The 26682-nt window shown below is 51.1% G+C and overlaps 1 protein-coding gene across 2 annotated transcripts in view; it reads left to right on the top strand.

Annotated features, from left to right (window-relative positions):
• The window catches only part of EFNA3 (ephrin A3), a 59472-nt gene extending 33876 nt beyond the window's left edge, over positions 1-25596 (top strand). The window contains exons 2-5 of one of the 2 annotated variants that reach the window (XM_079958363.1): positions 17094-17383; positions 21327-21392; positions 23266-23343; positions 24175-25596. In XM_079958363.1, the coding sequence (XP_079814489.1) occupies positions 17094-17383; positions 21327-21392; positions 23266-23343; positions 24175-24296 (556 nt within the window). In that variant the 3' untranslated portion in view covers positions 24297-25596. The remainder of the gene's footprint in view (positions 1-17093; positions 17384-21326; positions 21393-23265; positions 23344-24174) is intronic. The other variant, XM_079958364.1, reaches the window with a different exon arrangement.
• The last annotated feature ends 1086 nt before the right edge of the window (positions 25597-26682 follow it).

Consider the following 26682-nt stretch of genomic DNA (forward strand, 5'->3'; position numbering starts at 1 on the left):
CACTGGCCACCCCCTTTTGGGAACTGCTGGTCTGCACTGACTGGCAGCAGCTCTCCAGGGTTTCAGGCTGCCCTCCCTGGCAATACTGGAGGATTGAACTTGGGGCGTCCTACCCCTGAGCCCTTCCCCCTGACGTGCATTAGCGTGTCCGAAACATAAGACTACAATCATACCTCGGGTTGAAGTAGCTCCGGGTTTCACCGCATGCACAAACGCTCAAAATGCTGTCACTCGCATGCGCAGAAGTGACGAATCGCAACCTGCGCCCGCGCAGATGCATAAACACGGGTTGTGTTTGCTTCAGGATGCAAACGGGGCTCCGGAACGGATCCCGTTCACATCCAGAGAGGTACCACTGTATAACATCAATTGATCTGTGCTATCTGAACGGTTGGGAAAATAAAAATGCCGTTGTGTGGTCCAGAAGTGATGAGAAAGTTGATGCCCTGGGGAGAGAATTGAATAGGTTTTTTTTGGGGGGAGTGCTCTCCACCTTCCAGATCTCCCTTGGAGGTGGCACATGGACCAGAGCCTCAGGTGACCCCCACTACCCAGAGGGAGATTGCAAGGGAAGAATGAGTGGCAACAGCTGGATATTCAGTGTGGTAGAGTAGTGGACCTGAGGACCTTGGAACCCAGGGTTCAGTTCCCCTACTCAGCAGTTGCCCCAACAGGAAGTGCAGGCAAACTGCAGCTTTCACCTAAAACAGAAAAGGGCAGTTTCTAGTCCACATGGATGTGAATGGACTCATTTACATAAACCATTGGAAATCACCCAACCCCCCCGTTTGGCACTAGTTGGATTCCTTTAAATTCTGGAAATGGGGTGAAGTGTGATGTGGGACCTGCTGATTTTTTATTTTTTTTTGCTGGACTACAACTCCCATCACCCCTGACAGCCAGCCATGCAGGCTAGGAATGATGGGGTTTGGAGTCCCAACAACATCCAGAGGGCCGCAGGTTACCCCTCTGCCCCTGGTTTAGACAAATCGCTGCTCAGCCTCCGATTTTTAGCCCTGAGAAAAATTTATTCTCCTCTCCAGTCCTTCAGTTTATTCCTGAGACTGTTTACCAGGCTGCTGATAGTTCTAATAGGTCCCACTGCAGGAAGCGATCCCTGTGGGGGGGGTGCTTTGCACCCTCAGCAGCGCTCTCTCTCTCTCTCCTGAGCCATGGGGAGAGGCGAGGGTTGGGACTCTGGCTGTTGTTTTGCATCTAAGTAGAAGTTTGCGGCTGGGTCGGAACCCGCTTGCTTACCAGGGTAAGGATGCAGGCAGAGGTTCAACAGGGGATGCTTCCCCTCACTTGGGGTAGAGGGGAAAGGTTGCTGTCCCTGTTGAATTTTGCCTGCAGCTTCACTTACAAAAAAGGGAGGCGGTGTTTGAGCTGAATTACGGCCTGCGTCTTCCCTGCGCAAAAAAGGAGTTTTCTCTGGCGAGAGGATAGAGAGCAGTGATCTGAGCTCACTATATGATTTCCATTGAGCACGAGGGATGCTGTCTCCCCTCCCCAAACACAGTCTTACGTTCAGCTTTGGATCAGCTACAAAGTGCAATCCTATGCATGCCTATCCAGAAGGGAGCTCAGTGCGACTTTATTCCCAGCAAAGGGTGCATAGCCCAAGCAGCGTTAGGAACTCAGATATATAAGCTGATCGCCAAATGGCACCTGTAGCCTAGGTTACGTTTGCTACAACAGAATGTCTAGGTGCCACCCCCCATGAAATCTGCTGTTGTTGTTGATTTCATTTCTATACCGCTTTATATCCTAAAGGAAAAGACTCAAAGCAGTTTACAACACATTAAAAAGATCAAATAAAGCAATCCATAATAAAACAAATTCAAGCTTCGAGGTAGTGCCTGGGTCCTTTTCCCACACTGACTGCAGCCAAGCTGGGCCTTCTGCATCATACGCCTGGTACTTTGAGGAGGTAAAAGGTAAAGGGACCCCTGACCATTCGGTCGTCATGGATGACTCTGGGGTTGCGGCGCTCATCTCGCTTTATTGGCCGAGGGAGCCGGCGTACAGCTTCCGGATCATGTGGCCAGCATGACGAAGCCGCTTCTGGCGAACCAGAGCAGCGCACGGAAACGGCGTTTACCTTCCCGCTGGAGCGGTACCTATTTATCTACTTGCACTTTGAGGTGCTTTCGAACTGCTAGGTTGGCAGGAGCAGGGACCGAGCAACGGGAGCTCACCCCGCCGCAGGGATTCGAACCACCAACCTTCTGATCGGCAAGTCCCAGGCTCTGTGGTTTAGAACACAGTGCACCCATGTCCCACACGGGTCTTTGAGGAGACCCAGGTGCAAATTCCCCCCTCAGCCATGAAGCTCACTGAGCCCCTCAGCCTAAACTGCCTCGCTGGGTGATGCCAGCCAGTGCAAACAGCACTGAGCTCAAGGACCATTGGTGGCAAAAGGCAGCTTCCTATGGTTCTAAGCAGGGGGCGGGGCACTGGCCAGCGAGGGGCGGGGCCTGGTGGAAAAAAATCTGCGGGCAAGAGAGTGAGGCCTGTGGACCAGAGTGTCCCTGCCCCTGATGTGGGAACTTGGGTAGGAGGCAAAGGGAAAGCCTGCCCTCTGCTGGAGAAGCTGGGGAGTCCCTGCCAGCCCAGACAAGACAACGCTGGCCTTGACAGGCTGAGCCGCTGGACCCAACAGACAGCACCTTCGTACGCTTCTCTGATGAACACAAGCAGGTCCCAACCTGTCAGGGATCTTGAATGCCTGGGATTATTCCTGGTCGTGCGCCCCAGGCAGGTCTGGAAGCCTGGCCAAGGCTTCTTGCAGAAATCCGGGCACTGCCCTTTGAGGTGCTGGCTTAGGAATTTCGCTTGGCTGGGTGCGGCAGTGGCGGTGAGGGGCTAGTCCGGGGCGGGATCGCCTGACTTTATTTGCGGCCTTCTGCCAGCCGCTTTCTGCTCCTCTGGCGCAATGAGGGCTGACCCCTCCCTCGTCCCACCTTGGCCTCTTCCCTTTTCAGAAGACGCCGTTTTCACACCACTTCAAAGGCAGCCGGTGATGGAAGGCTGAACGTTTCACTCTGGGGCGGATCATTGCACCTTGATGTGTGTGGGGTTGGGGGGGGGGAATGCGTTGTCTCCTGTGTGGTGCTGCCCGCCTAACTGGCACAGCCCTGAGAAAGGGCAGGCAGACCAAGGAAGCTGCGTCTTTGCTGCCCCACCTCAGGCCTAGCAACCAGGGATGGTGCCTCTGAACACTAGCAGAGTGCCGTTCTCCTAGGCTGGGAGCCTGGGGTGGTGAAAGCTGTGGGCTGTGCATGGCATGAGGCCTGGTCTTCTGCAACCCATCGGGCCTGCGTTAATGCAAGGGAAATCTAGGAGCAGGTGGGGAGCTGAAACTGACGGTGGGGGGAGAAGCACAGAGTGCGAGAGAACTTCCTTGGAGGTTTTGAAGCAGGGGTTGGATGGCCATCTGTCAGGGATGACCTAGTTGAGATTCCTGCATTGCCGTTGGCTGGGATAGATGGCCCCTGGGTGTCCCTTCCGACTCTACAGTGCTGTGATTCTATGCACATCTGGGCTGAAGGCAGGTCCTGGATCTGTAAAGGTTGGAGACCTGCCACTCTAAGCAGCCCCACTTGTACCCCGATCGACGGTGTTTCTCCAGCCTGTGCAGATGGACTTGCGAGGCTGGATTTGTTCCAGCTGCAAACCCTCTTCTGCCTCCCCTTCATCCTCTTCTACCTCTTGGGTTTTGGGGGTAAGCGTTCATCGATTTTTAAACGCCTACAGAATAGGCCATTGATTGCAAAAAGCTCCCGTTGCCAAATTTTAAGAGGGAGCTGTGTGGGCACCGTTCTGTATTATTTAAACGGATCTTAACATGGAAGCCGCGTTGCAGGTTCCTGGGGGGACCAGGAAAGAGGGGGAGATGCATATTGAACATGCATATTATTGCTGTGGATTCCTGTACCCTGGCGAAAACATGAGGTCTCTCCTGAATCTGGGCCTGTGTGTGCTTTTAAAAGAATTCTATACAAGTACCCTGGCAGTCTTAAGACATGGTTGCTTTACACCTCTGTAGGTGCAGCTGAATGTGTGATCCCTGACTGGTTGGGAGGTGTGCCAAAGACAGGTGTGGGGAAACCTGCAGCCCTCCAGATGTCACTGGACTACAGTTCCCAGCACCCCTGACCATTAGCCCTGCTGGACGTTTGGGTCCAGCACTGTCCTGAGAGCTGCAGGTCTCCCTTCTCAGCCCTTAAGAGGTATCCACCTATCTTGAGAGCGAATACCTCTTCCAAAGAGAGGCATTCTTGCATCTCTCCCGTGCAGCACTGAAGCACAGAATGGGGCATCTGGTCCAACCCCCTGCAGTGCAGGAATCTTTTGAGCAACGTGGGGCTCGAACCCATGGCCCTGAGATTAAGGGTCTCATGCTCTACCCACTGAGCCATGCTGCTTCTTTGAGCAGGGCTGAGGAACCTGCAGTTCTCCAGATGTTAATAGTGTGTGTGAGAGTGTGTGTGTGTCGGACAGTGGCTTATTCAGCCAGAGAGGTTGTGACAGAGGCAAAATTTGAACCCGGGACTTTTTAGGCTCCTCTGCTCAGGGAAAGCTCGCCAGCTGCTGCTGCTGTTGGGACTCCAGTTCCCATCATCCCCGACCATGGGCCATGCTGGCTGGGGGCTGATGGGAGATGGAGTCTGAAGGGCCCCAGAGACCTCACATCCCTGGCCAAAGATGCTGCTTTTGATGCTTGTGGAGGACCATTTTTGAGCAGCTGAAAAGAGATGCAGTTTGCATCAGCTGCAAACCCTTGTTCCTCTAAACAGCTGAAGAGGGACTTGTTGGAGAGGCGACAATGGCAGCACCTCCAGCCACAGTGTGGCGGACCCTCCGCATGCATCAAAGGAAGGTGGAGAGAGAGGCTGCCTGTCACTCTTGTCAAGGCCTCCGATTTCAAGATGTGCACACAAGGCGCTTTTGCTCGTTGGGCTGGAAATCTGGAGGAGATGACAGTGGCAAAGCGATGGGCCAGCAGGGAGTTGCTGAAGGCTGTTTGTGTGTGAACCTGCCCTTGGCTTCCTAGCATGGGTACAGAACGGGGACGTGGTGAACTGTCCATGTACGAACGTCATGCGGAACAATTGTTGTCGGGCAGCAACGAGGAGCCTGTGGGCCTCCAGATGTTGCCGGACTGCAACTCCCATCAACCCCCAGCCAGCATGGTCAATGGTTAGAGGTGATGGGGGTCCAGCAATACCTGGAGGGCCAAAGGCTCCCCCACTGCATACTGGACACACATCCCAACCTATCAGGGATCACATATTAAATGAACTCAGAGGTGTGACTCTAAATCCCATCAGTCCCAGCCAGCAGGGCCAATGGTCAGGGGTGTTGGGAGTTGTAGTTCAACAGTGCAGAATATCCCACCAGACTTAGCTTGCTGTCGTTTTGAGCTTCCACTGTGCTTTGTGTTCTTGATTTTGATAATCCTTACAATGATGCTGTTAGGTCAGTTGGCATTAGCCTTCTACATCAGTTTCAGTTCCTGGGGTGCAGGGCAGTGGACAAACACGGCTACTTCAGTAAGAAGAGAGGGGGAGTCCCCTGAACATGTAATGAGTGCTTTTCCTCCTTTCTGAGTGCTATCAATACCAAGGTTTTTTTAGTAAGGAGGCCTGGCCTCGTGGCCTGAGACAGTAGCAGAGCAGAGATGTGATCGCTTGAGTTTCAGGTTCACCGCTTACTGTCTCCACTGCTACAGTGTGCAAGTTCTCAAGAGCAGAACTACATTGCATGATAAGAGCATCAGATTTGGAATCTGAGACTGGGGAATAGGAGACATGCCAGAAGTATATAACAGCCTCGTTCTCTTTTGGATCCCAGGCCTCCAGCGCTTGAGAACTTCACAAAACAGGCACACAGACAGCAGCCAAGCCCTGGCAGCTGGCATTTGGAGGTAGGCTGCCATTGCACGAGGAAGCTCCATTCTCAGCATCCATGGCAGACACCTCTTTTCAGCAGCTTATGAATTAGAATCTCAGCCCTCCTTAGAAGGATTGCTCTGCTGCGTTGGCCAGACAAGCTTCTTTTAATCCAGCCTCTTTTTTCATCCAAAGGCCTTTCCCGTGTTGCATTTCCCCTGACCGTCAAAGATACACTGCCACTGGTTGTGGAGGTTCTGCTTCCCCATTGCAGCCTGTAGCCATTTTCCCCCATGGCATGAGACACACCTACACACACATTGGGGTGCGTGTGTCTCATGCCCAGCCGCCCCCTGGAATCTGTCCCCAGCCTTGCATCTCGCCCCCCCCCCCCGTTGGAGGCGCAAAGGGTTACGTCCCTCCGTGCCGCCGGTTCAGTGCTGCGCGGAGACCGTGGCTAATTAATTGGCGGAGCCGTGCATGCGTGCTGGTGTGCGGCCTGTCAGGATTATCAAAGTTCGGGCTCCCAATCAGGCAGGATTAGGCAGTGCTGGGGCCTCCCCTGAGCACATCAGAGGGGCCTTGCGGTGCAGGATCAGCGTAATGGAAGCTCCCCAGGGGCGCCCTTTTAGAGCATTAACGGGTAACAGGATTAGTGCCAGCAGTGGTGGAGAAAGTGGGGAAGAAGGGGTGGGCGTCAAGGGCGGGTTGGCTGCCGTTCCTCCACACTCCACACACAGAAAACAAGATTTTCCCCTTTTTCTAAGGCTCTCTCTCGCACCCGCACCTTCTGCAAGTTGCCCCCAGCTTTGGGCAGCTTCCTTGAGGCAGAGAAGGCAATGGCCAGAGTCAGTTTGTGCCTCCCCAAATGCATAAAAACCGGAGGAGATTTGAACTCGCTGCAGGCAGCCCCTTGTCCCCCGGCCACACCCCCTGCTTGGCGCTCTAGCCACTACACCACACTTCCTTCCTAGAGTACTTCTGCTATTGGGCACCTCTATAAATTAAGGAGGTAAATAAATATGGGGAAAGCAAAATGTCCCTTAGATCTGAAATATTTTCCTGGAAGTTTGCATTTGTTTTAATCCGGATTGTTGTATCTGATGTTTTAAACTGCCTTGAGATGTTTTCTTTAAAATGTAAAGCGGTATAGAAATGCAAATAATAATAACAATAATAATAATAATACAACTTACTGACAAAAACATTCTGTTGTGGTGGTCATGGTAACCGAGTTTTAAGGTGCCATTTGGTGATCAGCTTATATATCTGAGTTTCTTGCACTGTTACGTAGTCTTAGACTTGCCCCTGAACACAATGGTTTGGTTTTAGCTGTCATGCAAATAATAGCCTTCTCTATCCTTCTCTGTCCCAAATGTCTCTGGGTAATACCATCTCAATGGTGGGAGGGGGGGGAAAGTATTGCTCTGGGCTCATGCCTTGGCTATTGGAGGTAGAGAACCTCACAGGGCTGCAATTTCCAGAGTTGGTTTAGCAGTCAGTCCCTCTTCACAGGGAACGCTGGGAATTGTAGCTCCCGGGATTCTTTGGAGGTGAAAACATGCTTTCAAGATATGGTGTGTGCGTCAACGTGGCCATTCAGCCCAGACCTCTGTACAGATGTTTATGTTTCCCTCTCTCTCTCTCTCTCTCTCTCTCTCTCTCTCTCTCAGCACACCTCAATAGAGGAAAATGAGAGGAGGAGGGTAGAGGAGCACTTTCCTGCTCCTCTCTTTGCCAGGGACCCCACCCTTCACCTCCACCTCTGCTCTCGCCTGCCCTTGCTCTTGCTCCTCAGCAAAGTTATCTTAATTGCTCAGTGGGATGCAATTAGCTTCAGCGGCCCTTATGTGAGCTTTTTTCCTCTTTTCACACACTCACCCCTTGCTGGGTGGCAGCAGCAACAGCAGCAGCCCCTGATGGGAAAGCTTTGGCACAGCACAACCCCCTTGGGCACTCCCTGGCGCCTGCCCAAAGGCCGAAATCCCTCTTGCCCTGTTAGGAGCTGGCACCCTGGAGGGGCAAAACAGACAGGGAGGGGTGTGTGAAGCTGAGCGTTCTCCGACACGACCCCCTGAGATTTGGCCACTGGCAGGAGGAGGCTCGTGTGGGGAGACTCAGCTGCCCCCTTGCCAGCCAGCTCTGGCAAAACAAGCTGCCGGAATTTATTTATTTATTTCGCGGGGCGGGGGGGGGGCACACAGACGATGGGCCGCAGCCGGCATTCCTGTGCCTTCCCCTTGTCAACTTCGGCTTTACAAATTGAGCAAACGGCTGGGTTTGCACCAGGCTGGGATTTGCAACTCCTGCCCTGGAAAATAAATGAGATCAAGCAGAGGGGAGGCCCGATTCCTTTTAAGAACAGATGCATCACTAAAATACACACACATGCAATTAAGTGGGTCTGTTTCCCGCCTCCTAAGGGTGCCAGCCATGCCCTTACGCCAGGGTACTCCATTCCATCCCTACCCCAGTTTTGCAAATGGGCAAATTTTGCAACAGCCCACAGCTATCCGTTCTCATTGTGTGTTTTTTTCTCCTTAGGGGAGAATTTTCCCCTTGGATTTTTTAAAATAAAAATTGTACTTGGTCAGTGTGGCGTTTGCCCTCTTAGGTGACATCATGCTGGGTCATAAGGAAAGGGTTAAATGAGTGTGAAGTGATTGGCAAGTGGGGACCCAAGGGGAGGAGTTAGAGTTAGTGTGGTCGGTAGGGTGTTAGAGAAGGGAGAGGGAGGTTAAGTCTGTGGGTTGGGATAGTTTGACGTGAGAGAGTGAGAGAATCTGTTAAGAGGAGTCAGATAGACAGTTGGGATAATCAGTTAGAAGTTATTAGGAAGGTATAGGCCAGTAAAGAAACTAAGATTAAGAAAATGAGAAGGGAAAATTATCTGAAACCATAAACTTGTTAATGCTTATAAAATAAACTTGTTTATTTGGTTTAATGTTAACAACTGTCTGGACTCCTTGTGTACCCGAGAGAAACGGGTTGGTGGCAGCAGGAAAGCAATCACAGTGGTGGCACAGGGATCAATAGACCATTAAATGTCCGGGAACTCTGTGTGATCGCCACAGTCAGCCTGGATAGCTCAGTGAGTTAGAGCCTGTTGCTGGTCACGCCGAGGTTGCAGGTTCGAGCCCCGTATGGAACATCTGCTTATTCCTGCATTGCAGGGGTTGGACTAGATGACACTCGTGGTCCCTTCCAACTCTACAATTCTATGATTCTGCAAATCTTGAGGATCCCCTAAACATGATGGGACCTCCCTCCCCCCCCCGGCCCCCTTTAGCTTCCTGGGACATTGACACTTTTCCACGAGTTTGCTATTGAAATGATTTGCCCCAGTTGGCGATGACCCATGACGGGGCCTTCTCGGTGGCCGTGCCCCATTTGTGGAACGAACACCTGCCCTGGTGAGGTGCGTCAGTCTCCCTCGCTGTTTTCTTTGAGGAGAAATGTAAAAAACATTCCTGTTTGCCAAGGCGTTTGATGACTGAACATCCTGTCCCTGCCAGTCCTGAAATTCTTAACTGGAAAGCGAGGCCACCTTCACATCGAAAGCACCACGATACCACTTTAAACCATCATGGCTTCCCCTACCAAAGAATTCTGGGAACTGTAGTTTGCTATGGGTGCTGCTGGAGTTGTTAGGAGGCCCTATAGCACAACAGTGCCATAATTCCCAGGTTCCCCCTGGGAGGAGGGATCGATTGTTAAACCACTCTGGGGGTTGTAGCTCTGTGAGAAGAATAGGGGGGCCTCCTAGCAACTCTCTGCACAAACTACAGTTCCCAGGATTCTTTGGGGGAAGCAATGGCTGTTTAAAGTGGTATCACAGCGCATTAAATGTATGGCACGAATGCGACCTAGGTGATTGCTCTTAGAAGTTTTGAACGTTGTTCTAAACTGCCTTGTGGACATTTTAATTGAATCAGGATTGATATGTTTTAATTGTGTTAGCATGGATACCCTTTCTTCCTTTGGAGGAAGCCTCAATCTAATAAATAAAATTGTCTATTAAGCTTAATAATTGTGTAGAGGACGGATTGTCTTGAGCATAATAATTCCTCTTTCCACACAAACGTACAGTGGTACCTCGGGTTACAGACGCTTCAGGTTACAGACTCCGCTAACCCAGAAATAGTACCTCGAGTTAAGAACTTTGCTTCAGGATAAGAACAGAAATTGCGCTACGGTGGCAGCAGGAGGCCCCATTAGCTAAAGTGGTACTTCAGGTTAAGAGCAGTTTCAGGCTAAGATCGGACCTCCAGAACAAATTAAGTTCTTAACCCAAGGTACCACTGTATTAAGATTCTCCTTCCAGCCTTTCTGGGGCTACCTTAAGTGGGGCTTGTGAGCTGGGAGAGATGACCTTTCTTCTCCCTGGAAAGAGCCCTTAACCACATTTTAGAGTGTTTGATCTAAGCTTCACAGAATCCTAGAGTTGGGAGGGACCCTGAGGGTCATCTAATCCAACCCCCTGCAGTGCAGGAATATTTTACCCAACGTGGGGCTCGAACCCACAACCCTGTGATTACAAGATTCATGCTCTACCAACTGAGCTTGGGATTCATCCTGCAACAGAGTGAGCTGCTTGCAGTTAGCCTCTCCCCATCAGCAGCCTAGCCCTCTGGGTGGGTAGGGCCATTATCCTTGCAAGGAAGCTATCTTAGAGCTAGACTGCAACTGTTCCCTCCCTGTCTTTCAACAGATTGGAGAGCGGCTTAAAGGGCTTTTCCCCCTCCCAGCTCCTCAGCATCCCTTTTCAAGTTCTTCATAACCCCCCCCCCCCAAACACACACACACACACACACACACACACACACACTCCTTTCTCTTTGGCACATCTTCCTTCTGGCTGCTGGAATTTTCTCCCTTTTGGCAGAAAGTGTGTGGGTGTGTTTTTCCCCCCTTGAAAAAAATCATTCCTGGGATTGCCTTCAAATCACAAGAGTCGGCAGTGCGTTTTATGTAAATAATGAATCCACCAACCACCACCCCACACCCCACTTTCCTCCTCCTGTTTCGCGAGGCTTTTGGGCGGCTGCACAACTTATAGAATTTGTGGCAAAATTTAGATACGGGATTAAAAAAAACTAAAAATGAAATCCATCTTTAAAATCACACACATGGGGCTATAAACAGAACACTCAGCAGCATTTAAATAGCACGTTGGGATTGGAAAGGGGAAAATGAGTAGGAGACCGGTGGCTCTTTCTGGAGGGGATAAAGCAGAGGGTTTTTTGGGGGGGTCACCACCACAAAGGCCCCGTAATTGATTGCCACCCACCTCCTGAAGGAGGGATGGGACACAGAGAAGGATCTGATTTTTAGTGGCTGGCCTGGTTCATACTTCAGTCTGGTTTTGTGCACCATAACAACACAAAAGGTGGTCCTGAATATGTTGTTTTCCCCGTGCTTAGGACTGATCTCTTCACGCAGTGGCCCCAAGATACCAGCCTGTGATAACCCTGAAAGACAGGATATTGTTGGGTTCCTGCTCCCATCAGCTGCAGCCATTGTGGCCTGTGTCCACGGGTGTCCAGCAACATCCAGAGGTCCGCAGGTTCCTCACCCCTGTCCTTGACACGTGTCCCAACCAATCAGGGAACACATATTAAATGCACCTGCAGAGGTGTAAAGCAGGGATGATGGGAGTTGTAGTTCAACAATGCAGTGAAAAACAATGTTCTTAATGGTGTACACCCAGTGTTAGATGGCACCACAAACCCAGGTTATGGGTGCAACAACGGAACTAGGCACGCTTTTTTTCATAACAAGAATACGAAGCTGAAAATGAATGAACTTTCACATGGTCTAGTTCTTCCTCTGCCCACCCCCGCCACTAATGTTCTTAAGAGGGTCTTTTCTCCAGTCTTCAGAGAGTGGCTGGAAGTGGGGAGGCAGAAAAAGGTCCTCCTTTCCTTCCACTCTGCAGTTTTCGGAAATCTTAGGCACAGGACTGCGCCCAGAGCTCAGAAACAGATCACGCTAATGAAATTCCCTATTGCAAAATGCGCCTAGAACAATGGGAGTTTCTAACGCTGTGTACGCCGCCCTGAGATTTTTGGATAAAGGGCAGTATATAAATTGAATCAACAACAACAACAACAACGTCGTTCTCAGACTACAACCCCCATCAGCCTCAGCCGGTATGGCCAATGGGCAGGGATAATGGGAGTTGTGGTCCACATTGACTGATTATATGTGGATATGTTGGCATCATTTTTACAGGTGGAGGAATAAAGAGAGCCCCCACCCCACCCTGGGTGGACGGATGAATTTGTCCATTTCAGTTTAGCTTTGTTTTCTTAATTTTTCCAATCTTATATGCAGTTCTCCACATTTCCACAGCAATTGGCAATTCATTTCTTTTGCGCAACTTTCTCCTGATAAACACATTTATGCATGCAGTTTTGGCTCATACAATTTTGCAAGCAGCTTTCTCTAATACAAGGAAACTTTATATCTTATTTTCACCAATGTGTGCATTTTCCTGGATGCCGTTCCCAGAGTGGCTGGGGAAACCCAGACGTGCAGGGTATAAATGTTGTTGTTGTTGTTGTTGTTATATGCACGCGTCTTTGCACATCTCGAATCACACAGTTGGAAGGGACCACAAGGGTCATCTAGTTCAACCCCCTACATTGCAGGAAACTTTTCCCCAAATATGTTTGGTGGGCCAAGAAAATTGCATTGCTCTCCATTTTTATTTTTATTTTTCTTGCATTTTATATACCGCTTTCCCCTACCACACCCTAAGGAACCCAAGTTGGCATAAATGGTTCTCTCCTCCCAAGAACCACCTTGACAGGTAGGCTAGGCTAAGAGACAGTGACTAGGCTGAGGCCACAAACATGCCGATTATATAGATGAGAAGTTTGCTTTCTTTCTAAACGAAAGCTGCAACTCACAGTTTACTGACTCCTGCCCCAAAATCTGGACTTCCAGCCTAAGCAGCTGTCACTCAGCATTCTTCTCTTTTGCGTGGGGATTCGAACCCTGCTCTCTCCCAGGTCCTATTCCAACAGCTTACCGGCTCTCATCCTCAATCCCTTGCCGCCTCCAGCACCGCCCAGGAGTCTTAACATAAGTTGCGTTTTGCAAATTAGAAATACATAAATAATTTGCAGAGCGCATCTGCACAGCATGTGTGTCTGTGGCCAATTGATGTTCGGCGCCCTCCGTTTGACACAAGCTTGGGAAAGGAGAACATGGGGAGGGTGCCTTGCGCAGGTTCGAGCGAGAGGATTGGAAGGGTCTGGGGGAGGCAGAGGGGTGGGGGGACGACACGGACGACCTCGTGGCTCAGGAAGGGGCACCAGAGTCTTCCCAGCCCGGCATCTGCAGGTCGCGTCCGTTCCAGGCGCATCGAGATGACTGTTGCTGTCCAGACCGATCTCGCGAGGTGTCAATCAACGTGGCCCTAGACGCCCGATGGCGTTAGGCTGACTCCTGTCATTTATACACGGGCAACCTGCAGAGCTGGGAGCGGGCCGAGGGGGGGACGGGGAGGGGGTTGGAAGGTAGGTACATGGTCTGGCTTGATTAAAAAATATATCCATTATAAAACGGATACAAAGCCATCCTGCAAAATGACCGCCCAGCACTGCTTGTCCCCTGGCCTCAAGCAAAATTTGGAAGACTTTCAGTTCAGTTGGCGTCCAACTAAGGCCGCATTTGTAGCATCCTAGAGCTTTATGGAAGTGAGAGCTGGACCATAAAGAAGGCTGATCGCCAAAGAATCGATGCTTTTGAATTATGGTGCTGGAGGAGACTCTTGAGAGTCCCATGGACTGCAAGAAGATCAAACCTCTCCATTCTGAAGGAAATCAGCCCTGAGTGCTCACTGGAAGGACAGATCCTGAAGCTGAGGCACCAATACTTTGGCCACCTCATGAGAAGAGAAGACTCCCTGGAAAAGACCCTGGGAAAGATGGAGGGCACAAGGAGAAGGGGACGACAGAGGACAAGATGGTTGGACAGTGTTCTCGAAGCTACAAACATGAGTTTGACCAAACTGTGGGAGGCAGTGGAAGACAGGAGTGCCTGGCATGCTCTGGTCCAGGGGGTCACAAAGAGTCGGACACAACTAAATGACTAAACAACAACAAGAAGAGTTTTAAGAGTTGGAAAGGACCTCCCCGCTAGGTTCATCCAGTCCAACCCCCTGAAATACAGAACTCACAGCGGAAAGCATCCCTGATGCCACTCTGGTGTTCGCACCACTCATTTAAAGCACACAAGGCTTTCCCCAAGGAATCGTGGGAAGCGTCGTTTGTTAAGGGTGCTGGGGCTCTGTGAGGGTGCAAACTACAGTTCCCATGATTCATTGGGAGGGGGGAGAGCTGTAACTGTTAAGAGTGTATAATGATGCTTTGCGTTGTATGGTGTGGGTGTGAAAACAATGCACCGTTTTATTTTTATTCTAGCACTGTAACTGTTTCAAATGAGAAGCAAGGGTGACGTACTTCATTCCTGCATTGCAGGACTAGATGACCCCTGGGTCCATTCCATCTCTACGGTTCTATGATTCTGTCTCCCAACCCTTCTCCCTTTTCGGCTTTCCAGCAACCCTCCAAGGTAGGACAGGCCGAATGAGAGAGAGCAGTTGCTTGGAGGGAAACCCACCTGAGTGGCGATTTGAACCCGGGTCTTTCCTCGCCCCCCCCCTGCCGCAGCAGGACAGCACTGAATTTTTTTGCCTGTCTCAGTCGTGCAAATGAGAGTGCATTTACATAACTCCTGCCGTTGCATTATTATTTATTCTGGTTTTGCCAGCTGTACGGGAGACGGAATCTCCACCCTGCACGCGCACACACACAAACACAACCCCAGCCACCAGGAAGCTTGTTCAGCCACTCATCAGGCCTCTGCTGTTTCGTCAGATGACGTCCCCACACTCTTTAGTCCTGAGGGTCCGAAAGCAAAGGAGGCCTTTTCCTTCCTGAGGGCCACATGCTGGTGGTAGGCGGAGACAGAGGGAAAAGCACGTGGAGCAACAGATTTCAATTTTACCTTCAAAGGTTCCTTCTTGTTGTTGTTGTTGTTGTTGTTGTTGTTACCTCCCAAGTGTGCAGTCTAGGGTTTATTTTGGACTCACAGCTGTCCATAGAGGTCAATTCTGTGTCCAGGGCCGCTGTCTACCATCTCCATCTGGTATGCAGGCTGAGACCCTCCCTGCCCGCCGACTGTCTCGCCAGAGTGGTGCATGCTCTGGTTATCTCCTGCTTGGACTACTGCAATGCGCTCTATGTGGGGCTACCTTTGAAGGTGACCCGGGAATTACAACTAATCCAGAATGCAGCAGCCAGACTGGTGACTGGGAGTGGCTGCCGAGACCACATAACACTGGTCCTGAGAGACCTACATTGGCTCCCAGTACGTTTCCGAGCACAGTCCAAAGTGTTGGTGCTGACCTTTAAAGCCCTAAACCGGGCATAGGCAAACGCCGGCTCTCCAGATGTTTGGGACTACAATTCCCATCATCCCTGACCACTGGTACTGTTAGCTAGAGGTGATGGGAATTGTAGTCCCAAACATCTGGAGGGCCGGAGTTTGCCTGTGCCTGCCCTAAACAGCCTCTGCCCAGTATACCTGAAGGAGCGTCTCCACCCCCATTATTCAAGGGACAAACAGAGGGGCCTGGGGGACAAATTCTAGCCCTGCTCTGAGTGGGACTATGTAACATTGGAGCGGACTCGCTCGGAAAGTGCTCCTTCATAGGCAGAGCTTGGTGGCCGTGTGTCAGGGATTCCTTAGCTGTGATTCCTGCAGCGCAGATGGTTGGACTAGATGGGGCTGGGAGTCCCTTCCAACCTCAAACATGGTGAGGGATTTCAGAGCGCTGCACCCCCAGTACTGTATTCTCTGCTCCTGCAGGGACTTGGGGCAGACACAGCTCTGATTCTGGGGGGTGATGTTTGTATTGGGAGGGCCCAGCGGACGTGTTTCGTTGAAATGAATGGCAAGCTCATCCCGAACTGGTGGAAAAGGTGCCAGGTTGCGTTCTGCGGCCTCTAGTGGTCGCCTCTTGGAACTTCATCCCAATCTTGGGCGTTGGGAGAACCCCAAACTCCTTGCTGTTGATTGGGGGGGGGTCCTTTGGGCTGGGGGTGCAGTTGTCAAGTACTGGCATTTATACCCATTTCCTTGCTTTTACATTCAAAGGTATTGAGGCAGACTGTAGTCTCTGTGCAAATGTATTAACACTTTTAATACATTGATCAGTTTTTATGTTAATTTAAACTTGGGCTGTGACTGTGCTTTGTTATCTAAGACAGCAGGTACCTTTCAGGAGGGAGCCACAACCTGCATGTAGCAGCCTTGCGTTTTCTTTCTCCTCTCCGCCTCCCCCCTGCCCCCCCAAAAAAGTGCATACCACATCTGATGTTCTTCATCACCCCTAATCATTTTTACATGATTTTGAAAGGTGTGCTTTTTTTTTAATTGGGTTTATTGGCTGCTTTGGCGTTTGCTGTATCATAGAATTGCAGAGTTGGAAGGGACCACCCACGAGGGTCATCTAGTCCAACCCCCCTGCAAATGCAGGAATCTTTCGCCCAATGTGGGGTTTGAACCCGCAACCCTGAGATTAAGAGTCTCATACTGTAGCAACTGAGCTATCCAAGGGCTGGGCTCCTTTGGGTGGAAAGAGGAGATAAATTGAATAATTAATTAGTCACTGTGTTGTTGGCATTTGAGAGGCAATGGAAAAGTGACATTATTAACTATTAATAATTCATAGATTATTATTGCCAATAATAATAATAACAACAACAACCATGGGTTGTATCAGCACAGACCTGTCGAAATGAATGAATCTAAATTAGCCACATCTATTCAAGACAGCTCAGTAGGTAGCGCTGTGAGACTCAATCTCAGGGTTTGGGGTTTGAGCCCCATGTTGGGACGAAAGATACCTGCATTGCAGGGAGTTGAACTAGATGACCCTCGGGGTCCCTCCCAACTCTGTAATTCTAATATTGGCTGCGTTTTGCTGATTCGGAGTATTTTGGATATCCTATTTTGGATTCCTATTATTTTAATAATAATATTTCCGCCTGTGTGCAAAATCTGAAAATGACACACGTGCGTGAATGCTCTTTCCACAAACTGGGAAGTAGCGGTTTGTTTGTTTGTTTGTTTGGGACCAATCCTGAGTCTTCCCCCCCCCCCCTTTCTCCTTCTCCTTCCCAGCTTGCGCCGCGAAGGCTACACGGTCCAGGTGAACGTCAACGACTACCTGGACATCTATTGCCCGCACTACAACGCCTCTGTGCCCGAGGGGCGCATGGAGCAGTACATCCTCTACATGGTGAACCACGAGGGCTACCGGACGTGCAACATCAGCCAGGGCTTCAAGCGCTGGGAGTGCAACCGGCCCCACGCTCCCCACAGCCCCATCAAGTTCTCGGAGAAGTTCCAGCGCTATAGCGCCTTCTCGCTGGGCTACGAGTTCCACGCCGGACACGAGTATTACTACATCTGTGAGTCTTTGAGATGCAACCGTCCTGTAGTCCTTAAATGCAAGGGGTGGGGTGCAGGGATGGGGCTGAGTTCCATCCCTGACACCATCCGTTGAGGGAGAAAAGGGTCTCTGTTAGCAAGTGATCGGAAGGACCTGTTTCTGAGGCTTGAAGGATTTGGGAGAGCACTCAGCTAGTCAGAACCGAAGTACAGTGGTGCCTCGCAAGACGAAAAGAATCCGTTCCGCAATTCTCTTCATCTAGCGGTTTTTTCGTCTTGCGAAGCAAGCCCATTGACGGCTTAGCGGATTAGCGCTATTAGCGGTTTAGCGGCTTAGCAAAAGGGGGGGAGGGGAAAAAACCCGCAGGAACTCGCAAGACATTTTCGTCTTGCAAAGCAAGCCCATAGGAAATTCGTTTTGCGAAGCACCTCCAAAACGGAAAACTCTTTCGTCTAGCGAGTTTTCCGTCTTGCGAGGCATTCGTCTTGTGGGGCACCACTGTAGTCTTCTTGCACTGGGCCCTGGCTGAGGTTTTGGGTTGCAAGTCCCATCAGCGCCAGCTGAGGTCCAAAACATCGGCCGGGGGCCCATGGTTCAGGAAGACTAGACAAGGATGAGCTTGATGGTGCAGCGGGCTTATTCAGTAGAGGGAAACATCTTGTGAACTCGGGCAAGACTTTGGAAAAGGGCCCATAAACTCAATGGTAAAGGATTTGGGTTCAATTCCCTTCATCTTCTGACCTAGATGCACCAGTGGTCCGACTCAGGATAAGGCAGCTTCCTGTGTCCCTGTTTAAGTGAACCTTTTATCCAGAACGATGAGGACTAGAATCTTACTTTGGTAGCAGAGCACCTGCTTTGCATGCAGAAGGTCTTGTGTCCAATCTCCCGCTCCTGATTTGAGTAGACAGTAGAGTTCTGATCGATTGCTTTGTGTTTATATCTCACCATTCCTCTGAGGAGTTTGAGGATGCACACAGTTTTCCAACCCTGCTTTTCCCCCATCCTCACAACAACCCGGCAAGGAGTGTTAGGGTTGAGACTGAGAGAGAGTGGCTGGTCACCCAGTGAGCTCAGTGGCTGAGTGGAGATTTAAACCAGGGTCTCCCCAGTCCTAATCCAACAATCTTAAATGCTTTGGCCACATCTGTACCTTAAAATTAAAGCACTCCTAAGGACTCTTAGCACCTTGAATAAGGTTTGGTTCCCAGGAGTCCTTGAAGGAAGCCATGACTATCTAAAGTGGTATCATAGTGCTATAAATGTCTGGGGCAGATGAGGCCTCTATCTCCCATTAAGGCTGCTGAAAGGTCAAGATAGTTAAAGACAGCTGATTCTCTGCTCCACCTGACCAATTTTTGAAAGGAAATTCTTCCTTTCAGATGCGTGCGCACACATTTCCTCTGCCCTCCACACCTCTTACTCCTCGTGTCACCTGGCAGGGCTAAGTGGTCGCATGTATTTCTAGGGTCCACCAGGGGGCAGCCCTGGCTAAACTTTGGCGCAGCTTTGCTCAGGCCCAATCTACACCTTGAGAAGAATCACATGATACGGGACAGGGTGACTCCAGCGTGAATGGGTGGAGGGAAGGATCTGTTAGCTGCCTAATGGGAGCTGGAGCCCAAGAACATTGTTGAGCTACAGTTCCCATCGTCCCTGACCATTGGCCACATTGGCTGGGGCTGATGGGCGTTGGAGACCAGCCACATCTGGAGGGCCAAAGGTTCTCCATCCCTGTTTAACACCTCTCTTAAGTTCATTAAATATGTGATCCCTGATTGGTTGGGATGTGTGTCTGGTACAGAGATGGGAACGCTGTGGCCCTCAAGGTCCAGTCTTGGACTATAACTCCCATTATCCCTGATGCTTGGTTGGGCTGGCTGCTGGGAGGCCAACAGTACCAGTTCGAGTGCTGGACTAGGACCTGGGAGATCAGGGTTCAAATCTCCACTCGGCTATGAAGCCCACTGGGCGACTTGGGGCCAGTCACTCCCTCTCTCTCTAACCTCCCTCAGAGAGTTGAAATGGAAATGAGGATGAAATGGAAAAGGGAAAGAATCATTAGAATTGTAGAGGTGGGAGGGACCCCAAGGATCCAACCGCCTGCAGTGCAGGAATCGTTTGTCCACCGTGGGGCTCGAACCTGCAACCGTGAGATTGAGTCTCGTGCTCTACCAGCAGAGCTATCCCAGTTTATGTGTGTACAGTGGTGCCCCGCAAGACGAATGCCTCGCAAGACGAACAACCCACTAGACGAAAGGGTTTTCCGTTTTGGAGGCGCTTCGCAAAACAAATTTCCCTATGGGCTTGCTTCGCAAGACGAAATGTCTTGCGAGTTTTTCCGACTTTTTCCCCCTCCCCCCCCCTTTTTCTAAGCTGCTAAGCCACTTATCCGATAAGCCGCTAAAAGCCGCTAAACCGCTAATAGCGCTAATCCGCTAAGCCGTCAATGGGCTTGCTTCGCAAGACGAAAAAACCGCTAGACGAAGAGAATCGCGGAACGGATTATTTTCATCTTGCGAGGCACCACTGTACATAAGAGAAAAAGTGGAATGCAAATGGAATAATCAAATAGGTTGTTTCCCCCTCTCATTTTCTCAACCTCTGCAACACACTGGCTTTTGTAGCTGTAGCCAGCGGGCCAACTAGAAGACCCAAGTTTGCCCGTGGACTCTTTCCCTTCTCCTCCCACCCCCCTCAAAAAACCCCCCTGCCTATCCAGCCAGCAAATGTTGCTGAGCACGTCTATAATGAGTACAACCAGATCCGAGCGCGAGATTAAACCTTTTACTAGAGATTACGCTCCTCGCCTTCTTTAAAGGGAAGGAGAGACGGAGGACCGTGTTGATCAATTTGCTAATGCTTCCTCTTTGCGTTGAAAGGCGGGGGGGTCCCTTGCCAAGGGGCCGGATCCTGAAGGCGGCCAAGGAGCGGGGGGGGGGGAGCCTTGAGGAACGTGCAAAGGTGGGGGTTGGTTAGTTCAGGCCGTGATCCTTCCGGGGTGCAAACAGATACGGATCAAGTAAACAAGGCTGGCTGCCCTGATTCTCATCTGCAGAATGTCAGCAGGTGGAAGGTGCGTTTCTGGGACTAGTGCCAGAAATCTGGGCTGTTGGGCAACAGCCAAGGCGCCCCCCCCCTCAAGGGGTGGGGGCAGCATGGAGCTGCTGGCTGACACAGAGTCAAAACATTGCTCCATCTAAGTCCAGTCGTTGTCTTGCAGTGCCTCTCCAGCCCTACTGGAGATGCCATTGGGGATTCCACCTTCTGGATGCAAAGCAAGTGCTCTGTCGCTGAGCTGTGCCCTTCCCCTCGAAATAAAAGCGAGATGCTAGTCCTCAAGATTCTGGACGAAGGGCTGATTTAAATAGGAAGCTGCCTGGACTGTTGGCCTGTCCAGGTCGGTACTGTCTGCCCTAACAGGGGCAGGGAGATTTCTGCCTGCAGGGTCAGTCTCCTGCTGCTGAAACATAGCACCTTCATTGCAAAAGGGCCCCCAGGTGCAATCATTGGCAATTGCAACTCAAATGATCTTAGGTGCTGGGGAGGAACTTAGCATATGGCTCAGGTAGACTGCCTTTGCCCAAGGAGGTTCCTTTTGACTTATCTAATAGAACTCCTGCCCTGTTGGGTGTGTGGGTGCCTATTCTGCAAATATACCTCTTCCTTTCTTTCTTAAGAAAGCAGGTAAAAAAAATGCCCCCCCCCCAACTGGCTGGCCACCGGGGGAATAGGATGCTGCACGGGATGGGCCACTGGGCCTGATCCAGCAGGGCTCTTCTGATGTCACAGCAGTTCAGAGCAGAACCTCCATGTCCTACGGCAGTCTACCACCGAACAGTAGATTGCAGGCTTCCCATTGGGGCATCCAGCTGGCCAATGGGGGAACAGGATCCTGGATTGGATGGGCCTTTGGCCTGATCCAGCGGCCTCTTCTGACGTTGCTTTCTGTTCCTTTCCAGCGACTCCAACGCACAACCACCGCCGGGCCTGCCTCCGAATGAAGGTCTTTGTCTGCTGCGCCTCCCGTGAGTGCCTGGCTCCTTTTCTCTTTTGAACCCCCACCTGGCACCCCCACCTCCCTGGGGCACCCCCGTCACCCCCCGTGTGCGCAAGACACATCCCTTGTCCCAAACGCTCTGAGCACGTTCATCCCATGCAAACACACAACTGCGCTGCATCCAGCCAAGTTCGACTCAGTGTAGACCTGTTAGGAAAAATGGTCATGCTCATTCAAGTTAATGGGTCTACTCTGAGAGGTGGATACAAGCCCCTCATTTTTCTTCTTCTGTGCTGCTCTAGATATCTGTGCCTGACCAAAGGGAGCAAGGATTATCTGGGGTGCAAAAGCCTGCAGAGGTTCCAAGCAGCCGACTTTTTCTCACTCTGTTTGTGTTTCCATGCTTTCTGCAATTGCACCACAGAACCTGGTGCTAAGCAAAGCATGCTGAGAATCTTCATTATCATTGCGCTGTTTTTATTTTCCAAAGCGAATTGCAAGCCCTCTTGAACAGGGCGCTGTGTAGATACTTCTTAGAAATTTTACCTGCTGCTCCCGCCCCCCCTTCAAAAGCAAGCCACTAGTCCTCATGGTTGCGCTCTCTCTTGCTAACACGCCCCCATGTGGTGAAATGGAAGTGCAACAGAAGGAAAGGTCACCGGCATGCCCAGATGAAAAGGGGATTTCGTAATGTTTACTTTTCTCTCATTCGGCGCACGGGGCGCGTTCGGAGAGAGCAGACAAACCCCGGCGGCAGTTGTCTCTCCTCACTTTCCAGTGACAAACAGCCCCTCCTTCCCTGTGGCCTGTGAGACTGACCTCCGGCTGTTTAAATAAGTGCATAAATCCGTTGAATATTTCATAACATTTATCGTCGCCGTTAATTTATTAATCGCGTTCTACACAGCCTATGCCATTTACCCAATACTTCCATGCAATGATACGGTTGCTGTATTACGTATTTACACACTGGCTTATCTATCAAAATACCCAAAGCGTTTCTGACACAGAACAGCATGAATAATTTTTTTTTGTGGGGGAGAGGCGCAGTGAGCACCAGAGGGCACTCAGCACCAGCCATGCCTCTGTGTCTCCATCCCATAATCTGGGGCCTTCCAACTATTTTTGGACTGCAACTCCCATCAGCCCCAGTCAGCGCAGAGATCTCTGAGCTAGATGGACCAAGAATCAGAATAAGGCAGTGCCTTACATTCCTACAGCAGCTGTTTGGTCAAAACCATGAGGACTAGAACAATACTATTATATTTAAGAGGAGGTCAGCAGTAGAGCACCTGCCTTGCATGCAGAAGATCCTAGGCTCAGTCCTCAGCATCTTCAAGAAGGGCTGGGAATGTCCCGTCTGAAATGCTGCAGAGCTGCTGCCAGCCAGTGTAGACAGTATTGACCCAGGTGGACCAATTGGGCTGACTCTCAATAGGGCCGCTGCCTATGTACTGATGGCATCAATTTGAAAAGGACACTAAGGCTTAACAGCCCGCTAATGATAATCCACACTAAGGCTCAGCAAAAAGCAACGCAGTGACAGATTTGTGCTCTTTGTGCACCCCATAATACTCCACTCCCTACAAGGTGCTGTTCATCATTTCTGACACACCCACAGGCCTCCTGGTGCATGCTCCATTTTCTCCCCCAAAAAACCTACGTTGTGTTTCACGTGACCCAGTGGCCTCAATTGACATCTCACACACACCCCCAACACATACAAGGGGCACCCGGCTTGTTTGGGAGTTCCAGGGTGCCAGGGTTGGGGGGCAGCAAGCTTCATTGGGGTGGGGTGGGTGAAAACCACAACATAGGGGCGGTGGGGTTTGGGGCCTGGTCGCCGTCCTCTCTCCCCCCTGGGCATAACCCTCTTCCCCCCCACCCTCTCCTGCCCACAGCGTCGCATTCTGGGGAGAAAGCGGTTCCGACCCTCCCGCAGTTCACTATAGGGCCCGAGGTGAAGATCGAGGACTTGGGTGAGTGATGCCCACAGTGCTCTCTCTCTGCTGGGGTGGGGGGCGGCAGAGGGCGCTTGTTTTTCTCCCGGAGACTCAGCAAAACACCAGCCCCTCCCTGTTGGCAGTGCCCCCCTCCACTTGCTGGAAAGAGGGCAAGAACTTCTCCAGAATTCTATCTGTCCTGGACTGGGTAATAAAGCCCTCTAGTTGTGGCGTAGCAGCCGTCTTCCTCCCTGATACCCAGAATCCTTTGCTGCCCGCCATCTTGAAGGCGCTTTGAGCAGGAGACACTCACCGCAGGAAGAGGGTCCCTGACCCTTGAGCTGTGAGGTAGCAGCTGTCTTCCTCCCTGATACCCAGAATCCTTTGCTGCCTGCCATCTTGAAGGTGCTTTCAGCAGGAGGCACTCACCGCAGGAAGAGGGTCCCTGACCCTTGAGCTGTGAGGTAGCAGCCGTCTTCCTCCCTGATACCCAGAATCCTTTGCTGCCTGCCATCTTGAAGGTGCTTTCAGCAGGAGGCACTCACCGCAGGAAGAGGGTCCCTGACCCTTGAGCTGTGAGGTAGCAGCTGTCTTCCTCCCTGATACCCAGAATCCTTTGCTGCCCGCCATCTTGAAGGCGCTTTGAGCAGGAGACACTCACCGCAGGAAGAGGGTCCCTGACCCTTGAGCTGTGAGGTAGCAGCCGTCTTCCTCCCTGATACCCAGAATCCTTTGCTGCCCGCCATCTTGAAGGCGCTTTGAGCAGGAGGCACTTGCCAGGGGAGGGGAGAGGGTGCCCAACTCCTTGCTAGAGTCCAATCTTCCCCTTTTCTCTCTCTTTCTCTCTCTTTTTCTCCCCCCTTGCAGATAATTTTAACCCCGAGATGCCTAAGCTGGAGAAAAGCATCAGCGGGACGAGTCCGAAGCGGGAACACTTACCCTTGGCGGTGGCTGCTGCCCTCTTCCTCATGACCCTGCTGGCCTCCTAGCCGCCCGCGAGTCGCCGCAGGAGAGGGGCCCCGACTCAAGCTCACCGACCCAGCCTGTGCCAGCGGCCCTCCCCAGTTTGTTTCTGAGGACAAGAAAAAGAGAGAAAACACCAGACCTTTTTTTAATCTATATATCAAAAGAAATACAATTCCAAAGGGAGGCAGCTTGAGGTGATGCAGAGGAGGAAAGGCCCCAAGATGGAGGACGACTGACCTTTCTGGCTGTGCTGCTCCTTCTTCCTGCTCCTGCTCCTCCCCACCAGCTGGGGGGGGGGGTTATCCGCTTCTGATTTTTCTCTCCCCCCCCCCCCCTCGTCTGCCGCTCGCTGGGGCTGCTCATGTGTGTGAGGGGAATGGCGGGTATTTCAGAGCAGGCCCTCGCTCTCCTGCGGACTTCGGAGGGGCGGCCAGGGTTTTGTTTTGGTGTCCCGGAGAGGAAAAAAACCAGAATATGGCATTTCCCTCCTCCTGCCGGGCTCCCAGTCTCTTTTGAGGACCGCAGCAATAGGCAACCTGCCCGCCTTTTCCAATGCCCCCACTGCAAAAAAAAAAGAAAAAAAGGCATCTGGAGAGACAGAACCACCTTCAGGAACTTTTAAAAAATGGCTCAGGTCAGGACACGGGGAGTGTTTTGCACGGCCTGAGAAAACTTTTGCAAAGGAGAGTTGTGCGCCCTGCGTAGGGGGTGCGGGCACCGTGCCCCAGGAATGCCCACCCCAGAGATAGGTGGCGGCGGCAGCAAAATACACTGTCTTCCTGGTGACTCTCAAGCTGGAGGGTGCGTGTAGGGTGGGGGTGTGTGATCTCCTAGCCCTCAACAAGAGGGGGGGGGTTACCTGTACATATCTCTTTATGTGTCCTGTACAGAGAGAGAGGCTCTATTATCTGTGTCTATAGATTATATTAAAAAAAACTGATCATGTAGTGGGGTGGGCACGGGGCGGGCACCGGCCCGCCTGTCTAAGCCAGAGTCTTTTGGGGTTTTGTTTTTTAGGTTTTTTTGGGTGGGGGCGCGATTCTTCCCTTTGTCTTCTGTGAAGACCGAACCTATGCAAAATGCACGGACACTTTTTTTTCGTTCCCGGGGGCAAAAAAACAACCAACCAACCAACTACACGGACAAAAAAACAAGCAAAGGAACTTTGGGGGTGGCGAGGTGGGGGTAGGGTTCTCCTTTTTTTTTTTTTTTTTTTTGGTGCCCCCTTCCTCCCCCACCCCATGAGAGCTTTGGCTGGTGATTTTCATATACTTGCTCTTAGTCTATTAAAAAAAATGAAATAAAAGGTGGAGAAAAAAAAATTACATATAAAGATAGTTGTCTTTTCCCTGCGCCGTCACCTTGCGGTGGTTTCGCAAAGGCTGTTACTCCTGCTCCTACTCAGAGGAGACCCATTGAACAGAAAAGCCCAGCTGGATCAGACACAGTGGCTCCTCTACATCCAGCATCTTGTTCTCCCAGCTAGACAATTGTGGGGAACCTGCAAGCAGAATTCAAACACGAGCGCTCTCCCCACTTGTGGCTTCCAGCAACGAGTATTCAGAACCATCACTGCCTCTGACAAAGAAGGCAGAACATAACTCGGTCCTCCGTGAATTTGCCTCATCCTGTAAGAACAGCCTGGCTAGTCCAAAATCCTGTTTTCACAGTGCCCAGCCAGGTGCCTCCAGAAAACCTGAAAACAGGACCTGAGCTCTCTTCTCTTTTGATTGGCAGCAAGCGCTACCCAGAGGTGATGGGTAGCAGAGGTAAAGCATAGCTATTTTAGCTAGTAGCCATCGATCCACTGCAGTTTCTTGAAATGGGCAACGAGAAAGCCCACTGGCTTCTATTAATAATAATAATAATAATAACAATAATAATAATAATATCTTTATTGTCATTGCCCCCTCTCGGGGACAACGAAAATTACTTGGCTGCTCCATCCACCCAGGTAGGGCACTCCACACAAAATCAGAACAACTATAAAAACACTAATTAAAACAATACAGTATTGGGCAAGTCCTGAGGGCCCCAGCAACTCGCCCCACCCTTGATTCTCGGCAGCTGGTATTCGGAGGTGTGCAACGCCTCTGAGAGCAGGGAGCCTAGCCACCGTGTCTAGTAGCCATCATTAGCCTTTGCCACAAATTTGTATAATCCTCTTAAAGCCATCCAAGTTTGGGAGGCAGGGCCGGGAGAGAAGTCAGAAAGCCTTCTTTGTAATGATGCTGTACCCTTCTGACCCCAAGAAATTGTTGTTGTTGTTGTTTAGTCGTTTAGTCGTGTCCGACTCTTCGTGACCCCCTGGACCAGAGAACGCCAGGCACTCCTGTCCTCCACTGCCCCCCGCAGCTTGGTCAGACTCATGCTGGTAACCTCGAAAACACTATCCAACCATCTCGTCCT

This window comes from Podarcis cretensis (genome assembly GCF_951804945.1).
Source record: "Podarcis cretensis genome assembly, chromosome: 16".
NCBI lineage: Eukaryota > Metazoa > Chordata > Lepidosauria > Squamata > Lacertidae > Podarcis > Podarcis cretensis.